This window comes from Ostrea edulis, chromosome 1, assembly GCF_947568905.1.
Source record: "Ostrea edulis chromosome 1, xbOstEdul1.1, whole genome shotgun sequence".
In the NCBI taxonomy this organism is placed as follows: Eukaryota; Metazoa; Mollusca; class Bivalvia; order Ostreida; family Ostreidae; genus Ostrea; species Ostrea edulis.
The window spans coordinates 1,539,946-1,567,809 of record NC_079164.1 but is presented as its reverse complement, the minus strand read 5'-3'; the positions used below and the strand labels follow the sequence as shown (position 1 = coordinate 1,567,809).

General features: G+C 34.1%; 2 protein-coding genes and 1 pseudogene across 3 annotated transcripts in view; 1 reads left to right on the top strand and 2 right to left on the bottom strand.

Moving 5' to 3' along the window:
* Positions 1–27,864, bottom strand: part of LOC125664527 (uncharacterized) — a 272,796-nt pseudogene that overhangs the window by 77,285 nt on the left and 167,647 nt on the right.
* LOC125664524 (uncharacterized) overlaps positions 1–27,864 on the bottom strand; it is an 83,070-nt gene that overhangs the window by 27,733 nt on the left and 27,473 nt on the right. The gene's annotated exons all lie outside the window — the stretch shown is intronic.
* LOC130050433 (uncharacterized) lies at positions 113–27,140 on the top strand. Of its 2 annotated transcripts, XM_056150524.1 has the most exons (11): positions 113–203; positions 5,158–5,255; positions 5,481–5,537; positions 7,598–7,648; positions 7,899–8,045; positions 13,025–13,176; positions 14,159–14,312; positions 17,067–17,204; positions 17,630–19,702; positions 21,799–21,968; positions 23,427–27,140. In XM_056150524.1, the coding sequence occupies exons 2-9, from the start codon at positions 5,189–5,191 to the stop codon at positions 17,635–17,637; spliced, it is 774 nt and encodes a 257-aa protein (XP_056006499.1). In that variant the 5' UTR covers positions 113–203; positions 5,158–5,188; the 3' UTR covers positions 17,638–19,702; positions 21,799–21,968; positions 23,427–27,140. The 2 variants fall into 2 exon arrangements, with proteins under 2 accessions (XP_056006499.1, XP_056006497.1); XM_056150522.1 differs by having other exon boundaries at positions 17,067–19,702.

Below are 27,864 nucleotides of genomic sequence, written 5' to 3'. Positions count from 1 at the left end.
ACACGCACTCACACAGAGACATTTTTAAGGAAGTTAATTGATAGCAATGCAAGTAATTATATATATATATATATATATATATATATATATATATATATTGTGTGTGTCTGTCATACTTGTTGCATAAATGTTTGGATTTGTATTCATAAGTTTTTGAAAATTCAGCACCACCTCATTTTCCGTTTGTGGTTGAGAGATATGAGGTAAGCCAGCATTACTTCATGAAGACACAGTCCTATTGATTCACTTATTACTTTGTTTGATAACTGATTTATTAATTGAAACGTCTTTTCCTAATAGTCAATTAATTTCAAGTAGAGTATTGTGTCTTGTTTCACTCTTTACTTTTTGTTGTTTGTAATCAACCATGCAGTAAACATTTGCATAAAAACAATAAAACGTCTTGATATTTTTCAATTGTAAAAACTTTTAATGTTAATGGAAATATCATGTCACTGGGCAAGAGTAATTTTAACTCTACAATCAAAACAAATGATATCATTCAAATATTGAACAGATAGGAAATGTACAAATACTTGTGACAACTCGAAAGATATACTTATTTTTGAAATAAATTTGGCATATGAAGAATGTCTTGCATAACTTAATAATGAAGGCGACTTTGTTGATTCGGAGCGTCATCACAGAGACTCAAATTGCGAAGGGGGGTTGGTTTCAAATTGTGAAGTTATCGATATATATATATATTATATACATAACCATGATTTTGCAATTGTAATTTTTTCCAAAGTCATGTACCCGTATGTATGTTCACTGTGTCTTTTTGGTTTTTTTTTTATTTTTTGTTTTTGATTTTTTAGCTTTTTTAAAAACTCCTTCATCCCTGTTTGAGCTCTGAATTAGAGATGAATATACGTATATCGTTAATGTCGAGGGCTATAAGACGAAGCAACAATTATTACGTCTTAAGTTCAACGAATCACCACCAGTTATGTCCCTTTAATCTTTTCTCTTAATATTTCTTTTGCAATTGACATTGCTTTCACCCTCGACAATGAATATATGTTAATTTAATAAACTCCTCTCGCAATGTATCACATCGCCCAGCAATATATATCCGCGATATTCTCTCTGGTTTTGACTGAAGTCATGCCTAAGCAACTGCGTTGTGACTTACATATTTTCTCCCAGCAGAATGGTTATTTGGAACGTAAGCCTCACCGCAATTCTGAGGATAAACTATAGATCAAACGCTTTCATGGTATATGTTGTGGCGTTCTGTTAAATTCCTGTAGTGTTTTAAAGATTCCAAATAACATATTAGATCACGTGTATGGTGTCTGAAAAATCAATATTCCCATTTCACGCTATTGTGTTTGTACATCCATCGATGCTTTTATTTCTTTTTATTTTCAAAACGACTTTTACCAAGCATTTGTATACATTGTATAGGGTAACATATATCTAAATAAAGTAAAATAGGGGTCAACATTTTCTTCATTCCCTGGGTAGTCCAAAATTGATATCAAATAGAATCATTCGTGATGTTATCCTAGAAAGTTAACGCCATAGCCAGTGTTCATAATTAAACGTTATATCAAATATACACAATTAATAGTAGTCTAGAGCAAGCAAAATCAATTGGGGTGTACATTAAATGCAGTAAACAGAAACAATTGATAGCGTCTATCTTTTTCTTCTTTAGAAATGCAAGTTATTACACCTTGGGATTGAAATTAAAAGACAGATTGCTGAGTTGTTGAGTCCAAATCAGTGTATTGTACAGAAAATGAACTCTAGTTCTTATGTTAAATTTTTATATCAAGTTTTGAAGGAAAAGGAGTTCATAGCCCCACAACTCAAAAGAGGTAAGTGGGAAGCTTATCTCAGTGAAACTTTTTTCAGAAAAATGTTGGGAATTTCATTATATGAATGCATCTTTATGCACAAAAGAAACAAAATTAATTTATTTTCAATACCGTATTCTTATGTGTTATATACATGTAGCTACAAACTCTTTCCTTCGCAAACTTAAACTTAAACTTGTAGATAATGACTTGTGTTCATTTTGCAAATGTGAAAGAGAAACAGTCACTCATATTTCTTATGACTGGGTGTATGCATCTGCCTTCAGGAGAGATTTTGTGAAATGGTACAATGTATTTGTCAAAGGTTATAAAATCACAAAAAGAAGTGTGTTACTAGGCAATATTGATGGAAGTTGTTTGGAAATTTTCTTTTCTTAGCAAAAAAGCACATTTATTACTCCAGATCACGGGACTCAAAACCCAAATTGTCAGATGCAATTAATTTGTTTAAATACTATAGAAATTTAGAAAAATATTGTCAAAATGTATTTCATAGCAAATCCAAAATACTTGGTAAATGGGCATTGTATGATAATATAATGGACAAGTAGTTTGTTGAAAATCATAATACATTTATATGAAAAATAAAATAGTTACCTTTATCTTTGAATGTGTATGTGTGTATATGTATGTTTATGTGTGTATATATATTTATGTGTGTGTATGTATATATTATACATGTATATATCATATATACAATTCACTATTATTGTTGATACAGAAGGTGCACAGAGTAATTGCAAGTGTGAATGAGCGAGTGTAGATTATACAGTTTGAATGTTTGTATGTATGAATGTGTTGAAAATACAAAAATAAAACATATTTTTAAAAAGTAGGTAGGTAGGTAGATAGGTATAGGTAGGTAGGTAGTGAAGTAGATTGGTAAGTAATTCCCTGCCCGATAAACTAAAATTTATTTCATAGGTTGCATAGGAGGGGATGAAAGCGGGGGTGTCCCTCTAGAGCGAGACTTCAAGAGGGTGTTATAGCTCTAGAGTGAGTCTTCCCCTGGGGTTAAGGTTTATTCTACAGCACGTCTGTTGGGGGAGGCTCACTCTAGAGCGAGACTACTGGGGGAAGGCTCACTCTAGAGCCAGACGTCCGTGTGGAAGGCTCACTCTAGAGCCAGACTTCCGCAGGGGGGAAGGCTCACTCTAGAGCCAGACTTCCGCGGGGGGAAGGCTGGCTCTGGGAGGAAGTCTTGCTCTAGAGTGAGCCCCCCCCCCCCCTTGGGGGAAGGCTCACTCTAGAGCCAGACTTCCGGAGGGAAGTCTCATTATGGGCGGAAGTCTGGCTCTATAACACCGGCACACTTTTAATAAAGTGCTAACTGTAGTTTATACCCTCACATATTTTCTTTTTTGTTTTTAAAGTGAACTATATTGTGCAGTGATATAAAATGAAGCAATCTCTCACCAGAGGGTGCGCAACGCAAGCTTCACTTTAACGTGTTGTGGAGCGTAGTGTAACGCCCTCTGGTGAGAGAATAAAAATGGAGGACAAACATAATTCGACGGAAGTGACCTTTCGACATTAAAAAAAAAAAAACAGGCCTGGAAGTTACCAAAACTTTTACCGTATTTATACTCAAACTCAGCCATGTTCATTTTGAGTACAACTCTGAGCATGTTCGAAAAATCTCGAGCATGTACTCTGTTTTATAACCTTCACTTTTGAGTATGAGTACAAGTTTGAACACGGACTTTGAGTATGAAAACATCCTCAAAAAGTTATATAACCTTCAGGACAGAAGCAGGACACTTCGCACGATCGTCATCATTTCAGCAGAAATACGACATCTTGTATTACATAATGCCTCCTTTTCTACTACTCGATATCTCATGACGTACTATGTTATGTGTCTTTATGTATAATGTGCTGTATGTACAATATCAATCAATACGCCGGTTTCGAGATACACCCGAGCTATTTCCTGTGGAGAACTTTCGTATATAATTTGGCGCGAAACAATTTGTTTACACGCGGTAGTGGGACTAATATTCATCACTGCGTAAGTGAATGTACTCAGTAAGTTTCTCATACACTCTTAGATCACCCGAATTCGACTGATACACAAACTAAGTAAGTTATAAGTATTTACGGAGTCATCAAATACATTGAATTCGTATCATATCACGTTATTTCGTTGGTTATAAGTACCATATCTAAGACATTACTTGCAAATATGACATTGTTTTTGTTTCCACTTTAGTAAAACATTTCTTTCGATAGTATATTGTATTTCCCACATTTACATATTAAAAGAGAAGCCGCTTTTAATACATTTCGTCATCTTCCTCGCTGACTGTAGGTCCACTCTGTCCCACTTCGTCATTCAAAGTTTCACTAAATGTACCTCCAACACAGAAGAGTTCGTATCTCGAAACTGGCGTATTACCATGCAATGTCTCATTATTTACTATGTAATATCTCATTATTTACTATGTGACATTCTCATTATTTAATAAGTGGCATTCTCACTATTTACCGTGTAATATCTCATTATTTACTATTTTTTTTCCTATAATTATTTACTATGTAATATCTCATTATCTACTATGTGATATTCTCATTATTTACTTATTCTATAATTATTTACTATGTAATATCTCATTATTTACTATTTTTTCTATAATCATTTACTGTGATATCTCATTATTTACTATTTTTTTTATAATTATTTACTATGTGATATCTCATTATTTACTATTTTTTTTATAATTATTTACTATGTGATATCTCATTATTTACTATTTTTTCTATAATTATTTACTATGTGATATCTCATTATTTACTATTTTTTTTATAATTATTTACTATGTGATATCTCATTATTTACTATTTTTTCTATATTTATTTACTATGTGATATCTCATTATTTACTTTTTTTATATAATTATTTACTATGTGATATCTCATTATTTACTATTTTTTATAATTATTTACTATGTGATATCTCATTATTTACTATTTTTTCTATAATTATTTACTATGTGATATCTCATTATTTACTATTTTTTTTATAATTATTTACTATGTGGTATATCATTATTTACTATTTTTTCTATAATTATTTACTATGTGATATCTCATTATTTACTATTTTTTCCTATAATTATTTACTATGTGATATCTCATTATTTACTATTTTTCTATAATTATTTACTATGTGATATCTCACCATGTACTTTCTCATGACGTTCATCACATATAGCTGTCTTATTTGTGGCATTTTCATCTGAGTGAAATATCAGTATCACGTGATCATATTGACATTTTTTTTTTCTTTGGTGTGTTGGTGCATATTAATGCTAACTGTATTTAACAGATCACCACGTCTATGATGTGACACTCAAATAATGGGGATACCATCATTAATGATCCTTTGTGCATCTTTAGTTTCGTTTTCTTTACCGCAGAATTCAGGTAAGTTCACCTGCACTTGAAAAGTAAAGATTTACTTTAGTTCTGTATTTTAATTGAAACCTATACCTATATTTCTATTGGAATATATCTTTATTTATATGTAAGCGGAATACAGGGCAATTTCCTGGGAAACCAGTAGAAATACCAATGAAAATCCAAACAGCAGACTTTCTTTGAGGTTTTCGTTTAGTGTGTCATTGTTCTAAAACTGTTAAACGATTTCAGTTGTACCTCGCCAGTGTGTGATTATACAGGACAGACAAAAGTTATCCTTGCCACGAGGTAAGCTTATGGTATTTTCTCTCGTTTAGACATCAAATAAAATAGACTACACAACAAAGAAAATACTCACTTTGTATATCAATATCTATTAGCAATAACTGTATTCCAGATACATGAAGGGTAAGATGTATATTGCATACAAAGAAAGAAGTACATTACATACAGGGTAAGGAGTATGTTACATACAGGGTAATATGTATATTATATACAAAAAAAGATCTATATTACATACAAAGAAACATGTACATTACATACAGGGTAAGGAGTATATTACATTTAGGGTAAGATGTACATTACATACAGGGTAAGATGTATATTACATACAGGGTAAGATGTATATTACATACAGGGTAAGATGTATATTACATACAAAGTAAGATGTATATTACATACAGGGTAAGATGTATATTACATACAGGGTAAGATGTATATTACATACATGGTAAGATGTATATTACATATAGGGTAAGATGTATATTACATACAGGGTAAGATGTATATTGTATACAGTGTAAGATGTATATTGTATACAGTGTAAGATGTATATTGTATACAGTGTAAGATGTATATTGTATACAATGTAAGATGTATACTGTATACAGTGTAAGATGTATATTGTATACAGTGTAAGATGTATATTACATACAGGATAAGATGTATATTACATTTAGGGTAAGATGTACATTACATACAAGGTAAGATGTATATTACATACAGGGTAAGATGCATATTATATACATGGTAAGATGTATATTACACACAGGGTAAGATGTATATTACATAAAAAAGTAAGATGTATATTACATACAGGGTAAAATCTATATTACATACAGGGTAAGATGCATATTATATACAGGGTAAGATGTATATTACACACAGGGTAAGATGTATATTACATAAAAAAGTAAGATGTATATTACATACAGGGTTAGATCTATATTACATACAGGGTAAGATGCATATTATATACAGGGTAAGATCTATATTACACACAGGGTAAGATGTATATTACATACAGGGTAAGATGTTTATTGTATACAGTGTAAGATGTATATTGTATACAGTGTAAGATGTATATTGTATACAGTGTAAGATGTATATTACATACAGGATAAGATGTATATTATATACAGGATAAGATGTATATTACATACAGGGTAAGATGTATATTACATACAGGGTAAGATGTATATTGTATACAATGTAAGATGTATATTACATACAGGGTAAGATGTATATTACATACAGGATAAGATGTATATTACATACAGGGTAAGATGTATATTACATACAGGGTAAGATGTATATTGTATACAGTGTAAGATGTATATTACATACAAGATAAGATGTATATTATATACAGGGTAAGATGTATATTACATACAGGATAAGATGTATATTACATACAGGGTAAGATGTATATTACAGACAGAGTAAGATGTATATTGTATACAGGGTAAGATGTATATTACATACAGGATAAGATGTATATTACATACAGGATAAGATGTATATTACATACAGGATAAGATGTATATTACATACAGGGTAAGATGTATATTACATACAGGGTAAGATGTATATAGTATACAGTGTAAGATGTATATTGTATACAGTGTAAAATGTATATTACATACAGGGTAAGATGTATATTACATACAGGATAAGATGTATATTACATACAGGGTAAGATGTATATTACATACAGGGTAAGATGTATATTGTATACAGTGTAAGATGTATATTACATACAGGATAAGATGTATATTACATACAGGGTAAGATGTATATTACGTACAGGATAAGATGTATATTACATACAGGGTAAGATGTATATTACATACAGGGTAAGATGTATATTGTATACAGGGTAAGATGTATATTACATACAGGATAAGATGTATATTACATACAGGATAAGATGTATATTACATACAGGATAAGATGTATATTACATACAGGGTAAGATGTATATTACATACAGGGTAAGATGTATATTAAATACAGGGTAAGATGTATATTTGTTCGTGAAATTGTATGACCTTCCTTCTTCTTAATAGTTGTTCCAAGTTTCCTGACAACGGAAAACAAAGGGATATGTCGCACGTCAGGTATATCATGATTTCTTTCTTCAAAGATGACCCCGGATTTTTTGGATTGTCATTTTATGTCTGGAATTCACTTTAAAACATTGGGACAAATTTGCACCCAAAATTTGTCACCCCGTACATAGCGCAAACTAAGCTCTCTCGAAAAAGTGTGTCGACAGTATATAACTGAGAGAAAACTTTAGAAAAGAGATTTTCAAACTTGAGTAAAATTGAATTCTTGAGGTAATAAGAACAGGTGCTCTCTTTACAGATAGACAAGCATTACAATGTGGTAACATGGACGTCTTCATCAAGCCTGAGTGTGTATGTTCATTTTATAATGTGCACGAGGCAAAGTATCATTCTCACACAGCTTGCCCGAGAGGACAAACTTCAGATTACGTAATAAAGTTAAAATGTAAGTATTGAATTGAGTCGTGAAAAATCTTTGATATATTTCCTGCCACATCTTAAAATAATGTTATGATTTTCACATCAAAACATGTTGAAGAAGGATGAAAATTTTGAGTCTAATGTAGTCCTCTAATTTGAGTTGATGAGTTTTTCTTTGAAGTAAAATTTATTATGACCCCCCCCCCCTTTCAGAGAAGAGGGGGGCATTGATTTGCACCTGTCAGTAGGTCGGTCGGTTGGTATACCACATGTTGTCCACTCAATATCTTGAGATCCATTCACTTGATGTTAATGATATTTCATATGTGGGTTGGTTATGGATAGAAGAGGACCCCTGTTGTTTTTCAGGTCAAAAGGTCAAGGGTCAATCTACTCTAGGCATAGGAAGACACTGTCTCCTCAATATTTTGAGAACCCTTTGCTTGACAGACATCAAACTTGGAACACTGGTACATCTTAAAAAGTAGATGACCCCTATTCAATTGATGTCACAAGGTCAAGGGTCAAACTGAACATAGGAAAATACTATCTGTTCAATATCTTGAGAACCCTTTGCTTGACAGACATCAAACTTCTTACACGGGTACATCTTCAGGAGTAGATGGCCCCTGTTGATTTTGAGGTCACATGGTCAAGGGTCAAACTGGGCATAGGAATATACTGTCCGTTCAAGATCTTGAGAACCCTTTGCTTGACAGACATCAAACTTAGTACACTAGCTGGTACATCTTCAGAATAATATAACCCTATTGATTTTGAGGTCAAATGGTCAAAGGTCAAGGGTAAACTGGGCATAGTAATGTATTGTCTTCTATTATTTAAGAATTATTTGCTTGATTGCCACCAAACTTGGTATATTGGTACAGCATAAGGAGTAGATGACCCCTGTTGATTTTAGGTCACATGGTCAATCCGCTCCTGACATGGGAAGATATTGTTTTCTCAATATTTAGAATTGGTGATCTACTATCAATTAAATGATGCATGTGTGTAACGCTTTTCGATTTTGCACCATATGTGGCATATGTTTCACAAACATCTCTTGTTATACTTTGAATGGAATTGAATGTGTGCATTTACATGTCCATAGCAGCCCTAACAAACGGCCACAGGTGGTAAATCTAATAATGCGGACTCCCGACTCCCGATGGTGCCGGATTGCGATGTTCTATAGATAATATCAAAACCGGCGAACATAATAACTCCATACTTCTCGGGAACACAATCAAAAGAAACCCAATAATAATACCACGTATAATTTATAAACTTTTATTATCTATAAATCATCGATCGCAGTCCAGGACCATCGGGAATCGGCCGAGTATACTATATGTACATGTATATTTTGGAATCATTAAATCTGTGAAAAAGAAGAAATACCTCTAGTTAAACATAACGATTTATTCAACATCATGTTTTTTAAAAGTTTGTTTTTAAAGTATCTTTATAAAGTCATGCATTGAATGCAAACTGTCAGTTTTCGGTGTTTGTATTTACAACACAGTACTAGATTTACCAGTAAGCGACATTCCAAGTTTAAGAATTTATATTTATTATTATTGTGTTTTTAGCTCACCCGAGCTGAAAGCTCAAGTGAGCTTTTCTGATCGCTTGTTGTCCGTCGTCTGTCCATATGTCTGTAAACTTTTTACATTTTCGACTTCTTCTCCAGAACCACTGAGCCAATTTCAACCAGACTTGCAAAAAGTTATCTTCGGTGAAGGGCTTTCAAGTTTGTTCAAATGAAAGGCCAAGTCCCTTTCAAAGGTGAAATAATCACAAAAATGCAAAAATAGGGTGGGGTCATTTAAAAATCTTCTCAAGAACCACTGGGCTAAAAAAGTCGTAATCTACAGGAAATTTTCTTGACATAGTGCAGATTCAAGTTTGTAAAAAACATGCCCCATCCCCCCCCCCCCACCGGGGGGGGGGGGGGGGGTTGGATTGAGCTACAATAGGGGATCAAACTTTTGCATACAAATATATAGGACAATCTTTAAAACTCTTTTTCTCAAGGACCATTGAGCCAGAAAAGCTGAGATTTACCTGAAAGCTTTCTGCCATAATGAAAATTCAGGATTGTTAAAATCATGGTATCCGGGGGTCGGATGGGGCCACAATAGGGGATCAAAGTTTTACGTACAAATATATAGGGAACATCTTTAAAAATCTTCTTCTCAAGAACCACTGAGCCGGAAAAGCCTGGATTTACATGAAAGTTTTCTGACAGAGTGCAGATTCAAGTTTGTTCAAATCATGGCCCCTGAGGGTGGGATGGGGCTAAAATAGGGGATCAAAGTTTTGCGTACAATTATATAGGACAAATCTTTAAAAACTCTTTCAAGAACCACTGAGCCAGAAAAGCTGATATTTAGATGAAATCTTCCTTACATAGTGCAGATTCAAGATTGTTCAAATCATGACCCCTGAGGGTGTGATGGGGCTAAAATAGGGGATCAAAGTTTTCCGTACAAATATATAGGAAACATCTTTAAAAACTTTCTCAAGAACCAGAGCCAGAAAAGCTGAGATTTAGATGAAAGCTTCCTGACATAGTGCAGATTCAATTTTGTTCAAATCATGGACCCTGGGGGTCGGATGGGGATAAAATAGGGGGTCAAAGTTTTACATACAAATATATAGGAACAATCTTTAAAAATCTTCTCAAGAATCATTGAGCCAGAAAAGCTGAGATTTACCTGAAAGCTTTCTGACATAATGCAGATTCAGGATTGTTCAAATCATGGTATCCAGGGGTCGGAAGGGGTCACAATAGGGGATAAAAGTTTTACATACAAATATATAGGGACAATCTTTAAAAGTCTTCTTATCAAGAACCAATGAGCTGGAAAAGACTATATTTACATGAAAGTTTCCTGACACAGTGCAGATTCAAGTTTGTTCAAACCATGGCCCCTGGGGATGTGATGGGGCTAAAATAGAGGATCAACGTTTTACATACAAATATATAGGAAAAATCTTTAAAACACTTCTTCTCAAGACCTACTGAGCCAGAAAAGCTGAAATTTACATGAAAGCTTCCTGACACAGTCCAGATTCCAGTTTGTTCAAATTATGGCCCCTGAGGGTTGGATGGGGCTAAAATAGGGGGTCAAAATTTTACATACAAATATATAAGGAACATCGTTAAAAATCTTTCTCTTAAGAACCACTGAGCCATAAAAGCTGAGATTTGCATGAAAGCCTACCGAGATAGTGCAGATTCAAGTTTCTGAAAAACACATGCCCCTGGGGTATGATGGGGCTACAATGGGGGATCAAAACTTTGCATACAAATGTATGGGGAAAATCTTTAAAGGTCTTCTTCTCAAAAACCACTGAGCTAGAAAAGCTGATATTTACATGAAAGCCTACCGAGATATTGCAGATTCAAGTTTCTTAAAATCACATTTCCCTGGGGTATGATGGGGCTACAATGGGGGATCAAAATTTTACATACAAATATATGGGAAAATCTTTAAAGGTCTTCCTCTCAAGAACCACTGGGTCAGAAAAGCTGAGATTTACATGAAAGCTTCGTGACATTCCTTAGACAAATTTAGCTCCACTTTTTTTGGCACGCTGTTTTTGGCTATAATAGCTCTAAAACTTCATTGTTATTTCGGATTTCAAACATTTCGGTTAAGCATCACTGAAGAGACATTATTTGTCGAAATGTGCATCTGGTGCATTAAAATTGGTACCGTATAAGTTTTACATAGTTCAGATTCAGATTTGTTCAAATCATGGCCCCCGGGTATCGGATGGGGCCACAATAGGGGATCAAAGTTTTACATACAAATATATAAGAAAAATCTTTAAAAACTTTCTCAAGAACTACTGAGCCAAAAAAGCTGAGATTTAAATGAAAGCTTCCTGACATAATGCAGATTCAAGTTTGTAAAAATTGTGGCCCCCGGGGGTTGGATGGGGCCACAATAGGGGATTAAAGTTTTACGTAGAAATATATAGCGAAAATCTTTAAAACTCTTCTTATCAAGAACCACTGAGCCAGAAAAGCTGAGATTTACATGAAAGCTTCCTGACATATTGTAGGTTTCAGTTTCTAAAAATCATGGTCTCTGAGGTAGGATAGGGCCACAATAGGAAATCAAAGTATATAGAGAAAATCTTTAAAATACCACTGAGCCAGAAAAGCTCAGATTTACATGAAAGCTTTCTGACATACTGCAAATTTAAGAATGTCGAAATCATGCCTCTGGGAGTAAGATGGGCCACAAGGGGGGGGGGGGGGTGTGCATAGAAATATGTAGGGAAAATCCTTAAAAATCTTCTTCTCAAAAACAACTGGGCCAGAAAAGTTGAAAGCTTCCTTACATAGTGCAGATTCAAGTATGTTAAAATCATGGCCACGGGGGTAAGACGAGGCGACAATAGGTGATCATTTTTAACACACAAATATATAGGGAAAATCATTAAAAATCTTCTGAAAAATCACTGGACCAGAAAAGTTTACATTCACTTGAAAGCTTCCTGACCCAGTCCAGATTCAATTTTAAAAAAAAAAAAAGCATGGCCTCCGGTAGTAGGATGGGGTCACAATAGGGATCAAAGTTTTACATGCGAATATATAGGAAAAACCTTTAAATGTGAACGAATGTGACTCAGGTGTGCGATGTGGCCTATGAGCCTCTTGTTTTAATTGTGTGAATCAATTTGGCCATAAAGATTGTTCTCAAGAAGTATGAAGTTTTTCTGTTCACCGGTTTTAATATTATTTATAAAACATCGCAATCCAGAACCGTCGGGGGTCGGCAGTACTAGATTTACCTCCTTCCACAAACGGTATCGATAGCTGTATTATGGTTTAAGATTTTGCTGTTATGGAGGCTTTGCCGAATGGAAATATCGTTAAATATTGATCGAATTTGTCGTGAAGCTTGCCCAAATCCACATTCTTACGGAAACCAGGGCCCTAATCATGTATAAACAGCTCTTTACGTAATATATATCCTGTTTTAGGTCATGATTGTAAAAGGTACAGCTTAGATAACAAAGGACCATGCCTCAACGGTGGGAATTTGACCTGTAGAGGCGAGGAAGTGACACCAATGATGACATGTGATTGCCCCAGTGGGTTATCAGGCATGTTTTGTGAAAATCAGATGATAAAGGTACTAGAAATATTGTATTCCTACTGAAGTCCTCACTTACGTTAAATTATATGTTTATTTTCCCCCTGTATTTCATCTCCTCGAAAGGGAAGTGATTTCAGTTCGTTATGTTATTCAATACACGATAGATAATAGAGTATTTCTTATTTTTGAACTGGTCGCTGTAACTCAGTGGTAGATCGTTCGCTTTGTAACTGGGAGGTTGCGAGACTCGCTCGTACCATGGCCGCTTCAGACCTAAGACGTTAGTTAAGATAGGTAGTGGTTGCTCCATCGATAAACGCTCGGTATCTAGAAGCGAGAGTCACTGATCTTTCGAAAATGACCTTAAAAGCGAAAGTCCCGTGTCGCGACAGGTGTTGGCACAAGAATAAACCGTCACTGCTACGTAAGATCCTGAGTGCCAAGGATACATCTAAATATTTAATACTTCACATACAGCTGGTCACGTCTCAATATGAGTGACTAATTCTCGACGGGACGTAAAACAATCAATCAATCACATGTTTGAAACACCAGTTATATTTTTATTTCTAAAGTCAGACTTGGTGAAAGAAAAATAACTGCTCATGTTAAATGACTTACATTTGACGCGGAGGCGGATTTGACAATTGTATCAGCAACCGGAATTCATTTTTCACGTGGGTTAATGAACTACGATGTTTTACTCCTGCATACGTCATGAAACACTAGCGCTCAGCCGACGTGATGTATTGCAGTTCATATCTATTTTAAAAAATAAAATTTATTTTTCATATTTACATTCTACTTTAATCTCTGTCGAAATTCCCAGCTTTTGAAATAGAAGTACTATATTTATCAACACCCATACTGATATTGTTCACATATCTATCACAATCATAAGGAAATGGTTATCCTTACAATTGGTAAAGATATCAAAGACAAAACAGAGGACATGTAAATATATAGTTTTATTGCATTCTGATTACTTACTTTCATTTTGACTGCTTACTTTCTGCAGGTGGTGAGGATTTGTGATAGGACTGAAGGTTCGTCCCATCCTTATCTGAACAATTGTGACATCACGAAATATGAATGTCTTACTTACAGCAAAAACAAACGATATGTTTTCAAATGTAACAAAACTCTGAGAAAAGAAGAAAAACAAAAACAAGGTAAATGTAGTTCTGAAAAAGCAATAACACAATATGATATACAATGTAATGAAAGGACACGATTTACAATGTAATGACACGACACAATTTACAATGTAACGACACAACACGATTTACAATGTAATGACACAACACGATTTTTAATGTAATAACACTACACGATTTACAATGTAATTACCCAACACGATTTATAATGTAATAACACGACACGATTTACAATGTAATGACACGATTTACAATATAACGAGAAAACACGATTTATAATGTAATGACAGGGCAAGATTTACAATGTAATGACACAACACAATTTACAATGTAATGACACAACACAATTTACAATGTAATGACACAACATGATTTACAATATAACAACACAACACGATTTATAATGTATTGACAGGACACGATTCATAATGTGATGACAGGGCACGATCTATAATGCAATGACACGATTTACAATGTAACGACACAACACAATTTACAATGTAATAACACAACACGATTTACAATGTAATGACACAACACGATTTTTAATGTAATAACACTACACGATTTACAATGTAGTTACCCAACACGATTTATAATGTAATAACACGACACGATTTACAATGTAATGACACGATTTACAATGTAACGAGAAAACACGATTTATAATGTAATGACAGGGCAAGATTTAAAATGTAATGACACAACACAATTTACAATCTAATGACACAACACAATTTACAATGTAATGACACAACATAATTTACAATATAACAACACAACACGATTTATAATGTATTGACAGGACACGATTCATAATGTGATGACAGGGCACGATCTATAATGCAATGACACGATTTACAATGTAACGACACAACACGATTTACAATGTAACGACACAACACGATTTACAATGTAATGACACAGCACGATTTATAAGATAATGACACAACACGATTTACAGTGGAATGACACAACACGATTTACAATGTAATGACACAGCACGATTTACAATATAATTACATGATACAATTTACAATGTAATGACACAACACGATTTATAATGTAATGACAGAACACGACTGACAATGTAATACCATGATACAATTTACAATGTAATGACACAACACGATTTACAATATAATGATATTATACAATTTATAGTAGTATACCTCATATAAAGAATCACTAGTAAAACAGAATCTGATTGGCCGAGAAGGTCACGTGACCGTCGTGTTTGCCCTGCAACAAAACTTCGTGTTCCACCCCTTCGGATATCTCGTGTTTCCCTTTCGTGTCCAGTTAAATGAACAAACCCGAGTGTTCCGAATGACGCAGACAACAACATGCATGCAGCCTCGTGCATTTCCATAAATTTAACGTCAAGGTAAACGAATTTTATTGTGACGTCACAATGAGTGCGAGTCATTGTTCTTTGATAGTTAGTAAGGCACAAAACATGCGGGTCTCTGATATACAATTAAATTGCTTGGTTTTGTTTGTAAAAAACAAGCAAGTAAATCAGCATTCATGGAGAATGGAAATACAAAAACTGGTTATCATATCACTGTAACTCGTTGTTTTTACATTCTAATACGTTGACAGCGCGGTGTTACTGTTAAGGCAATCTCAGCTACATGAAATGTATAGCTGAGCGGACTCCAATTTCAAATACATTTTTGTAGTCTTGCTTTGTTTCGGTATAATAAACAATTTATTGCATGAATGTTCGGGGATATGTATATTTATTCACCCAAGAAAAATCATATTCCCCTCGGGCGTTGCCCTCGGGGAATATGATTTTTCTTGGGTGAATAAATATTCATATCTCCCTCATTATCACGCAATACATGTATAATGTAATGACACGACATAATTTCTAATGTAATGACAAAATTTACAATGTAATGAAACAACATAATTTAAAATGTAATGACACGACACAATTTATAAGGTAATGACACAACACGATTTATAATGTAATGTCACTATATGATTTACAATATAATGACATGGCACAATTTATAATGACACGACACAATTTACAATGTAATGACACAATACAATTTACAATGTAATGACACGACACGATTTACAATGTAATGACAGGACATTATTTATAATTTAAAGACACAACACGATTTATAATGTAATGACACAACACGATTTATAATGTAATGACACAACACTAGTTATAATGTAATGACACGACACGATTTTCAGTGTAATGACACGACATGATTTTTAATGTAACTACAGAGCACGATTTACAATGTAATGTCACTATACGATTTACAATATAATGACATGGCACAATTTATAATGACACGACACAATTTACAATATAATAACATGATACAATTTACAATGTAATGACACAATACAATTCATAATGTAATGACACAACATGATTTGCAATGTAACGACACGACACGATTTATAATGTAATGACACAGCACGATTTACAATATAATGACACGACACGATTTATAATGTAATGACACAAAACAATTTATATTGTTATGAGACGACACGTTTTATAATGTAATGACACGGCGCGATTGACACGACACGATTTACAATGTAATGACAACACGATTTACATTGTAATGACACAACACGATTTATAATGTTATAACACAACACGATTTATAATGTAATGACACAATACAATTTATAATATAATAATACAATACGATTTACAATGTAATGACACGACATGATCTATAATGTAATGGCGCGAATTTTACTCGATCGTCTTGTACCTAGGAAATCTGCCTCTCTGCAGTGAAGTGGAGATGGAAATCGAGATAGGCAGTAAAACAACAAAGGGTCCCCAGAGGGTAAACAACACCAGTGATCGGAATAAAGCGTCGCTTCTACCAAGAGATGAAAGAGATACTTCCGGTGTGATATTGAGTATATCATCCGGTCTAGTTTTTAAAAGTTTGCTGTAATTTTCGGGATATTTGAAAGTCACTTAGGTGTTACTTTAATATTGGAGAAATTGAATTGATTGAAAATGGGTATGTAGGACTTTAAAAAGAACAACACTGAAAAAAATCAACTTTAAAATCCAATGTTCTAATTTTTTTTTGGGGGGGGGGGGTTATTTTCATTAGATTGAGAAATTCCATTAATACAAGACTACATTTACTATATATAAACTATATGTCTATGAAAAGTCGAAGAAACATATACAATTTGGAAACTCCTATATGTATATGGTTATTATGTATTTGTTATATAAAATCTAAAATTAAGTATGTCGATACCCTATTATGTAAAATGTTAATCCAGTCCTTGCAATAATTATGGTTACTTATGCACAGACGCATGATGGGAAAACATTTTCAGACGACTAAGATCTACTGCATTACAAGGATCACTCAGATTTAGGAAGTCCATTGCAGACACGTGATTTCAATATTTTGCTCATTTTCAATTGTGCGAAATACTGACTTCAAAGGTAAAATTATTGTCATTCCTGAATTGGAAAAGGTACGGCTATTACAGTTCTGACCTGAAGAACATGAAAGCAATTTTAAAAATAGTAGATATATTCAGAATAAAACACAAATGCATGTTCAAACCTTTTGTGACCGTGTACGTATGAAGTCATCAAACTTTGTGTTCTATGCCGACATAACGCGTTTTTTTTACGTGTAGCTACGCGTTTTGAACTTTTAGAGAGTTATCTACACGTAAGTAGTGAACTTATTTATTTGAAGATTTTGCAACTGGTATGCAGTTGTTTGAATATTGCATATTTCAAACCTGGTCATGTGTAACAATTATAAGTATATTTCAGTCCGTGAAAAAGGTGTAAATAATATAGCAAGCCTCTGTTCAAAATGTGATTACTAGCACAGGGTTTAGACACAATCTGAGCAAACTGGTAATATAGTATTTAGAGTGAATGGATCTAACAGCAGCCATTAAATATTATCGGTTGCTCGCTTCAAACTCTCAAAACTTCGGTATTACCGTAATCGTGACAATCGTCGATGCCTCTGCTGGTGGACTGTTAATCCCCGAGGGTCTCTACAGCCCAGTAGCTAAGTACTTCGTTACTAGCTTGAAAATACGGATGTATATTTAATTGCTCTGATAAAATTTAGAAATTAATTTCCAAATTAAAGATTACTGTAAACGTATTATATTTGGCGTGTACGATATTTGGCGGAAATCGCTTTTTCAACAAGTTAACGTAGATTTGATTTAGCGCATTCCTGAATTACTTTAAACATCTAGATTTACGGATGACATTTAGCGATGTACTTGATTTAGCGGAAGCTGCGTTCCGCCAAAGGCGCTAAATAGAATACACAGCCAAATGTAATACATTTACAGTATCTCCCTCATGCATAGCCTTATCCTTAGACAAATTTGACTCCACTTTTTGACACTTTGTTTTCCCCTAAAATAGCTCTTACAAGTTTATTGTTATTTCGGATTTCAAACATTTCGGTTGAGCATCACTAAAGAGACATTGTTTGTCGAAATGCGCATCTGGTGCATCAAAAATGGTACCGTATAAGTTTTACATAATGCATTAAAATATAATTAAGTTTTTCCAGTCGAAAGCCAGGATATTGTTCAATTTTGTAATGCATAAATCGTTTACTTGACTTCACAGAAACTTTGAGAGAGAGAAAAAACAACTTCCGAGAATTAGGTCGCTGTCGTTAACCCTACACCATTTTCCCCATGCAAATTTCCTTCATTACGTTGGATTTTGTGTACGTTAAACTGAGCTTGTAATTTTTCGTACGACACTAATTGCATTGTTTATGAATATGATTGTAGATAAAATTACATGCGTGCAAATTTAGATGAAATTGTCATAAAATTATATTTATCATGCACCCTTGTGACGACACCCTTCTAAACACTAACACCAACAACACTCTCCGCCTGCAACCCCTTCCCTCGATAAGAAATATCAAATTTATGTTACGTCAAGTAGTATAAAATTCTGGCAGGAAAAAAAAGCATCTCTTTTTATACCACCTCTCTCATAATAATATTTTTCATTCACAAATGAAACAGTATTTCGTTATTTTGATAAGGCTAACGTGAAATGTTTAGTGGAGTGCTTGATTTTTTTTTCCATTTCGTTTTTCGTGTTTTAGTAACGTTAGCTGTGAGAGAAAACTGAAGGCATGGCTTCATCAAGAAAAAAGTTTCCCTTTTCCTTGAAGACGACATTGATTCGTTGAAAGAGGTAGCAGATGTAGTTAACCCTTCTGCTGGGACTAGAAAAATAGGCCTAAGTGGATTGAGATTGCTGAGAATTGTATGGTTGCACATGAAGGACCTTCCCTGGATGGTAGACGTTACGTTGCAGAGGGAGAACCACTTGTTTCCTATTCTAAGTCAGGGGAGAGGGGAAAATTGTAAAGGTACAAAAATAAGTTGTTTTATAAAACTGAAAATAATTTGATATTTCAAAATAACAATTGACATTGGAGAATAATGAACCAGCAATTCTATAGTAATATTACTTGTGAAAGGTGAAGATAACGAACAGTGATCAATCTCATAACTCCCACAAGCAATACAAAATAGATAGTTGGGCAAACACGTATCCCTGGACACTCCAGAGTTAAAAATTCTTTTTTACAATTTTATGCCTATAGCTATTCGTTTAAAGATCTGAAACTGTACAAGTGTACCGCGATGTAAGAGGTTAAGGTCACTTGAGTCACTTGACCTTGATACTAGTTTTTAGGTCACAACATATATTTATCACACATGAATATTTCATTTCTTTATCAGTTGCGGTTCCAAAGTAATACGAATTTTTATGATCAAGGTCAAAGGTCAATGTCACTTAAGTTAGATACAGATGTTTAGTTCCCCTCATCCTTTCATCATTTCTGAAGATCCAATATCTCTTTCAAACCTGCTTCTGGAATCATACCAGTACTATGCTCAAGCTCAGAGGTAAAGGTCACTGGAGTTACTTGACCTTGACTATCGCCCTCATATCATTTCTGAAGATTCCATGTCTGCATCATTCCTTGTTCCAAAGTTAAAAACTCTCTCAATCTACTTACTCCCTTGTAATGTAATTAGATGTCATGTAATTTGTTCTAGGTCACAGGTCAAGGTGAGTGGAGTCACTTGACTTTGATACTAATTTGTAGGTACCATCACTTTTTCATCATTTCTGAAGACCCTTTATCTCTATCAGACCTGGTTCTGAAGTAAAACCAGTTTTATGTTCAAGGTCAGAGTTCAAGGAAACTGAATTTACTTGACCTTGATGTTAGTTTGTAGGTCCTATCATTCTAATAAAATTTCTGAAAATCCCATGTCGCTAGTACATGTAGTCCCGGTTCTAAACTTATACCAATTATGGTGTTCGTGGTCAGAGGTCAACTTCCCTTGACCTTGTTACTAGTTTGTTGACCCAGCCATTCTCTTTTCATTTCCCCAGGACTCTTTCATATTTGTCAAGCTGTATCTGTTGAATTTTAGAATTTCCCCCATAGAGCTCTATGTTAGACCCCACCCCACTTGATCCCCCCAAATGTACCCAAACCCCCTTCATTTTGAAATAAATATATTTCTGTACATCTAGATGCATTGGCCTATCATATCCTTGAGTATCTATTACTTTTATCAAAAGGATACGAAGAACGGTTGCGAACATTTTTAGGCACGAGAAAAACAAAACAAGAAGCAGAATAATAGTAAGCTATGAATGTGTGGGGATGCCAACACAAATGTCACTGAACACCACTGGACCCAGGTTAAATGTTGATGCCAGAAATACACTTCAGATCCTTAAATGACCCTACAAATTAAATGCAGTTGAAATCTGACAAACTTGATTTTGGCAGCCATTTTGAAACATTACAAAATGGAATGGAAAAAATTCTAATGCTAGAAATTAACTGTGACCCATCAATTGACCCCAGAACCTAAATGTCGAAGATATTCTAACACTTTGAAATATTTCTGTGTATGGCAGCTATTTTGAAAATGGTGGCACAAAAACAGTTATGCTGGAAATGAACTCAGGGTCATCAAATTACCCAAGAAATAATCCTTTGCAGAAATTCGACATACTTGATATTTTGACAGCTATTTGACGGCTATTTTGAAAATTTAAAAAAATGATTGCACCTCTCAGCATGGCCCTCTATCCACCGACAACTTTGAATTGGATCTGATGAAACACTTTCATAAAATTCCGCTGACAAATTTCTCACTAAAGACGAGGAATGATAAGAAGAAAAGAATAATAAGAAACGGAGCCAAACCAATATGTCCCCTACACTATGTGTTCGGAGACATAATAAGAATAGTAAGAAACGGAGCAAAACCAATATGTTCCCGAAACTCTGTGTTCGGAGACATAAGAACCGAACAAAAATTATGCCTCCAAAGTTGCTTTGCAACACCGAAACATGATAATTTCTGACGTGGGGGCAGAAGTGCACAAGCATTGATAAATGCAGTATTTACCATGATGTTTGTTATATTTCAGGAATGATCAATGGTGGGATAGGGGAGACATATTTAACTGCTTTCTTAGCAGCATTGAATATACCTGGAATTTCAGAGAGGATTAAAGGAAAGAGAATGGGAAATTGGCAGTTCGCTGAAGAAAAGGGCAGAAGAAAGTTGCCAAACCACTCTTTAGGATGAGATTTAAAAGTAAATTTATTTGTGTTTTGTAGAAATAATTTAAATCTATGATAAATTGTGAATAGTTTTTAAAACAGGTACATAACTTAATTCTTGGATCCTTCTTTAGGACCAGAGTGATGGTAATTTAACTCAGCTTTGATGGTGCGTGGCAGGAAAGGGTAACCGGTCGCGCTTATACGACTAGCTAGTAGTCTTACAGATATTTTCTGATGTTCATATGTCCATCGATTTATAGTTAAATTGGTTTGATAGAGTTTTCTGTTTGAAGTAATTCCCCCTCCTATGATGTCATCAGATTTTCAAAATCAATGATTTATTTAGATTTATGCATGATAGGAATGTACCATTTGTCGGAGTTTTTTCGATAGTGTATAATCATTTACAACAGGGGATTATTTCATTTGTGTCACATGGTGCTAAAGCGAAAATACAGGTTACAAGCTACCCGTGGGGATCCGGGTTAGAATAGGTCCTCTGTACCCTTTGCTTGCCGTAAGAGGCTATAAATGGGACAGTCTTTAGGATGAGGCCCCAAAAACCGAGGCTCCATGTCACAGCAGTTATGGCATTGTAATGATCCCTCTCTGCTCAAAGGCCTTAAGCGCCGAGCATAGACCTAAATTTTGCAGCCCTTCACCGGCAATGGTGACGTCTCTATATGAGTGAAATATTCTCGAGAGGGACGTTAAACAATATTCAATTAATCAGTCAGGTTGCAAGCTAAAGAACCTGTCATATAGAAAACCTTTAACAAGAGAGCCTCTGAAATCAGACCTAGAAAAACTGTTTCACAAGTATGCACGAAATTGGTGTCCTATCGACTCTAGTCAACGAAAATTTTAACCACATAGTTTCCAGCAAGGCACGTATAAGATTGTAAGACAATTATTTGATTTTCTAATTGAAATAAATGAGAAAAATGCATATACATATTTGATTCTCGATGATTAGAACCTTTTCACCTAAACAATGCATATGTTTTATGGAGGTTCAGACAGTCCGCATAATACAGTGCCCCTCAAACAATGAGAGGTGTGATTATAGGGGATGCTTACTCCTCCTAGGCACCTGATCCCACCTCTGGTGTGTCCAGGGGTCCGTGTTTGCCCAACTATCTATTTTGTATTGCTTGTAGGAGTTATGAGATTGATCATTGTTCGTTATCTTCACCTTGCATAGCAAAGGTAGATTTGATTCATATGTTTTATTGATGTTATGTGTTTCTTTTTATTTCCTCTACATGTTGGCGAGGTCAATCTACAAAATATTCTTATCAAAACATTTCTAATGCAATTTGAAATTTCAGGAAACTTTAATTGATGATACGTTTTGTACAATGCAAATGCATGTGTTAACAGCAGACACAAATGGTGTCTTCTTCCTTTAGCAATTTAAAACAACTTTATTTGAAAAATGTTTGCATAATATTTATCTTAATAAGCATCTGTTGATGTTTTTGTTCAGAGATTTGCGATGTCTCCTGGAAGATGCAAGGTGAAGATAACGAACAGTGATCAATCTCACAACTCCCACAAGATACGACTTCAAACATTCCAGAATCCTGCAAAGAAAAGTTAAACGAAACGATTACAGCAAGCAAAGCACAAAAAGCCAGAACGGTCTGCAAAAGACGCAACACAGTCGGTTGTTGAAAATAATTTACTTCATTACAGCTGTAACTTTATTTTCTTATCTTAACTGTTGTGTGTAAAAAAAAATTTAAACGTTTTTATTGTGGCTGACACGTACTGCAGTAAAATTGGTTTGGATAATGAAATTGATTTGGAAGGCATTTCTTTAGATCAACCAAGTGACAGCAAATCCTATGTAGGATTTGACCTAGACACTGTTGGATTAGGTTTGTGAACAAGTATATCTAATGAATATGTTTCAGACTGGTGTATTATTATTTTTAAGATTTTTCTGCTAGTCTTTTTATAGAGAGTTCTGCTGCACTTGCCCTAGAGGTATACTCTATATGGAGTTTCAAAAATGTGTTTAATTTCATTTAACCAGGACATCTGATATTGTTCAGATTGCAGCAGTGTGTGGAGATATGGAGTTTAACATGTTCGTGATTTCCCCCGTCCCCAAGTAGTCTTGATGCATCCACAGCAACTGGACTGACTTTTGTTGTTGGAATCATAATGGCTGAGTGGTTGAACATAAGAACCTTTGAAGAACTTCAGTAATTTGTACAATTTTTTAAGATTGTTGGTTGCAAATCTGTTTTGGTTGGTCACAACATACAAAGAATCCATCTTACAATTTCGATGAATCAGCTAATCTAATATATTTGTATAAACTATTTGAAAGTTTTGCAAGCACTCTCAGTGGTTTTATTGATACATATGAAGTGTGTAATGCTGTTGCTGATGTGAAGGAACTGAACGAACTTTTTAAAATTAAGTTGTTGACACTATATGTAGTGTTAATTGTATGTTCCCATTGAATTGTTACACCATCAAGTCATTGAGGACCCTGTGTTAATTGCATAATTTCGAAGCTGATTGCAAATTATTTCAGTTTGTTAAAGTTTGAGATAATCCACAAGAGGGATTACAAAATGTTTTCAGTGAACCAGTTTCTGGTTCAAAGCAGCCTAAAATATCCAGGTCAACTAATGTTATCAACAAATTGGTTGATTATTTGAATAGTTGTTCATGATTACTGACTGTATGTATTGCATTTGTTTTAAAATTGAACAACATCGTGTATACCACGTGATATATGTGTTCACAGCATGGTCTGATATATTTGTACTTGCAATAGTGTACAGAGATATTACACATTTTGTTTATATATACTGTTTGTACATTTACCTGGGTGCATTTTAAATAAGCATAATGAAAACAATAATACTTCAACATTGGCATTGGAATAGGCTATGGCTTCAACCTTGTTCCATTTGTTGTCACAAAACCAGAGATTATTGTATGTAATTGATGATATACAGGGAGTATTATAGGTTTAAAATGTCTGTAAATTGAACTAATGTTTTAGGGAATGTTTTTTAAATGTAATATAGCAAGAAATGAAAAATCACAAGTCAATTTATTCCCCAAAAATAGTTTTAAGTGTTGCATTGCCTTACTTTTGACTGCCGAGGGCTTTCTAAAATTTCACTTTGAATTAATAATAATTAGATATATTTATATCTTTAGAATTAGTTAGGATTAGTACATAAATCTGAACTAAAGTCTAGCCTTTAAATATTAATATTGTGATAAATGAGTAATCGTTATTGTACGAAAGCCGGATAGGCTCATTTTTGAAAAAGTAATAAAAAACGTTATAAAGAAATATTACCCCGTTATAACAACATATCAACTCGTTATAACGAGATAATTAACTCGCTATAACGAGATACTAACTCGTTATAACGATATGATTATTAATTAACTATTTTTTTATAACGAGATACTAAGTCGTTATAAGAAGATAACTAACTCGTTATAACGAGTTAGTTTTTTACCTTGTCAAAAATGAGTCCAGCAGGTTTTGCATTATTGAGTATCTTGTGAAAAAGAAATAGTAATCACCCAAACACTCCATCAAAATATAATGTATAGCCCAGTTTCAAAACCATGCAATTTCATAAATGAAAAGGTAGAGATAAAGAACAGTGATCAATCTCATAATTTTTATAAGGAATACAAAAATACATTTACATACATCTGTGTTTGATAATCATATTGTTTATATAATATCACATTATAAAGATGAATTTCAGATAGTCTTTTGAATCACAACATCTATGATAAATAATTGATCGTGTTCCTATGTTATATTGCAAGAATTTCTAAGAGAGCTCTCTTACATGATTGACTAAATTGTTGAAGCTTTAAACAATACCAACATCACTGGCACTCGTAAACAACATAATTGAAACAATAAACTCTGATTATGTTCAATATTTTACAACCTTGTGCATTTTCTACATACACACTTCCGTCACATGATGTGTGGCTGAGTAAACCACAAGATTATCATGGTCAAATAAACCTTTCCATTTCATAACAATCTACCCTCACCACTCACATTCAGCGCTAACATGTCTACCACAGTTCACTCAGTTAAAATTCACAATATGTACATCATGGATCTGACTTCTTTAACATGGTTCACCCCCTTAGACATCACATGTACATCATGCACAAATATATAAAAATAGCATAATGACATTTCATACAATGAATTTTTCAATAATTAATGACACAATAATGGTAGACTGTACAGTATTTATATTTTTTAAAATGAATCATACAATAAATGAATGACAATAAATGTACACTGTACATCATTTATATTTTCTATAATGAATTATACAATGAATGAATGACAATAAATGTTCACTGTACAATATTTACATATTAACTCATCGCAAAATACTCCAAATGCACAATTTAATGTTTTATATTAGTTGCAAGTCCATTTCCATAATTATTAAAATATAATCCTTACATGTAGGTTATCTATCATTTTGGCATGTAACAATCAATTAAACAATTGTGTATTTATGCATAAATGCACAATACGTCAATGTACAACTATTATAGTTTGAGTCTATGTATATTACAATGGATTTCAATTGAAAGTCAGCATATTTGAATCAAACAAAATATCAACAGTGATTCTCCAAATAAAACATAATGCAGTACAATTACACAAACAAAACAACATACGATCTAGTTCGTCAATACAACCTATCATTGGGTCAAATGCTGTCTGACGTCTTTCATACCGATTGTTAGGCCGTTTTTGGCACACTGATTCTGACTACGGATAACTCTGTTTATCTGATCAGGATATAGGGCTCATGGCGGGTTTGGTATGTCCGGGGGTCCGTGTTTGCCCAACTCTCTATTTTGTATTGCTTATGGAAGTCATGATTGATCACTGTTCGTTATCTTCACCTTCCATACAGAAAGTTTAATTTACATGTACGCCACTGCATCAGTATACTAACTGTTCGTGCACAGCAAAAATATAACAGACTATGTAATGTCATGTCCAAATAAAACGCACTGTGCAACTGCACATAAAAAAAAACACAGAAGTGTAACGCACATTAATGTCAAGTGCATTACTATGCTCCTTTTGCACAACGAAAGTACACTACAATACCATTTCACAATACATGTATGTGTTCTAGCTAATAAATTTTATGATAAACATGATGCGATTTACAACTTACAATTTATGAGATTATGTTTGCTATAATACTGAACATTTTCCTTGTGCTCACAATTACAAGTCCACATTTGAATTTCAAAAACAAATAGTAAACAAACTAACATATACATTAATTTTAACACTACAGATGATAATACTAATATATAATTTCTACTGTTCATTGTTCTTTAGTTAAGTATGAAACACCAGTCGATACAAGAAAGCAGTGTTAATGCTATAGATGTATGTCACTTGCTTAATAACTGAGTGTTGGATTCAAAGAGCCGCTGGATAGGGAGCCTGGAACGCCTCGGGGACCAACACACAATATTTTCTTGGAAGTTTGTCCCTTCCGTCATAACAACCCGGACCAAACCAAAGATGTAGGGGTGGTTACATAACCAACCTCTGGTCTTGTTGTCTTGATGATTTTGATTATCTCAGGAGGAGACTGCTGGTCTCCGTTGGACTCTGTTTTCCAGCCCGTCGAGATGGACGTCATGGAAAAAAACACAGGTCTCCATCTGTTTCGTAGACGATTCAGAAGCTTTAAAATACTCCACTGATAAGACAGGAAGAGAACTCGAGTATTATTGCGAAGCTGAATTTGCTCAAGAGATTGTCACTAATACCAAATATACTCAGTAGGTAAATGTAGCGATTGTATAACTGATAACGAATTGGTATCTCTTTCTTTCTACTGACATTACAATGTAGTGAATTGGAA

Coding starts and splice junctions, on each gene's coding strand:
- LOC130050433 (XM_056150522.1), top strand. CDS start 5,189: ATGGGGATACCATCATTAATGATCCTTTGTGCATCTTTAGTTTCGTTT. Junction 8,046..13,024: donor TTACGTAATAAAGTTAAAAT/GTAAGTATTGAA, acceptor ATCCTGTTTTAG/GTCATGATTGTAAAAGGTAC. Junction 14,313..17,066: donor AGAAGAAAAACAAAAACAAG/GTAAATGTAGTT, acceptor TCTTGTACCTAG/GAAATCTGCCTCTCTGCAGT.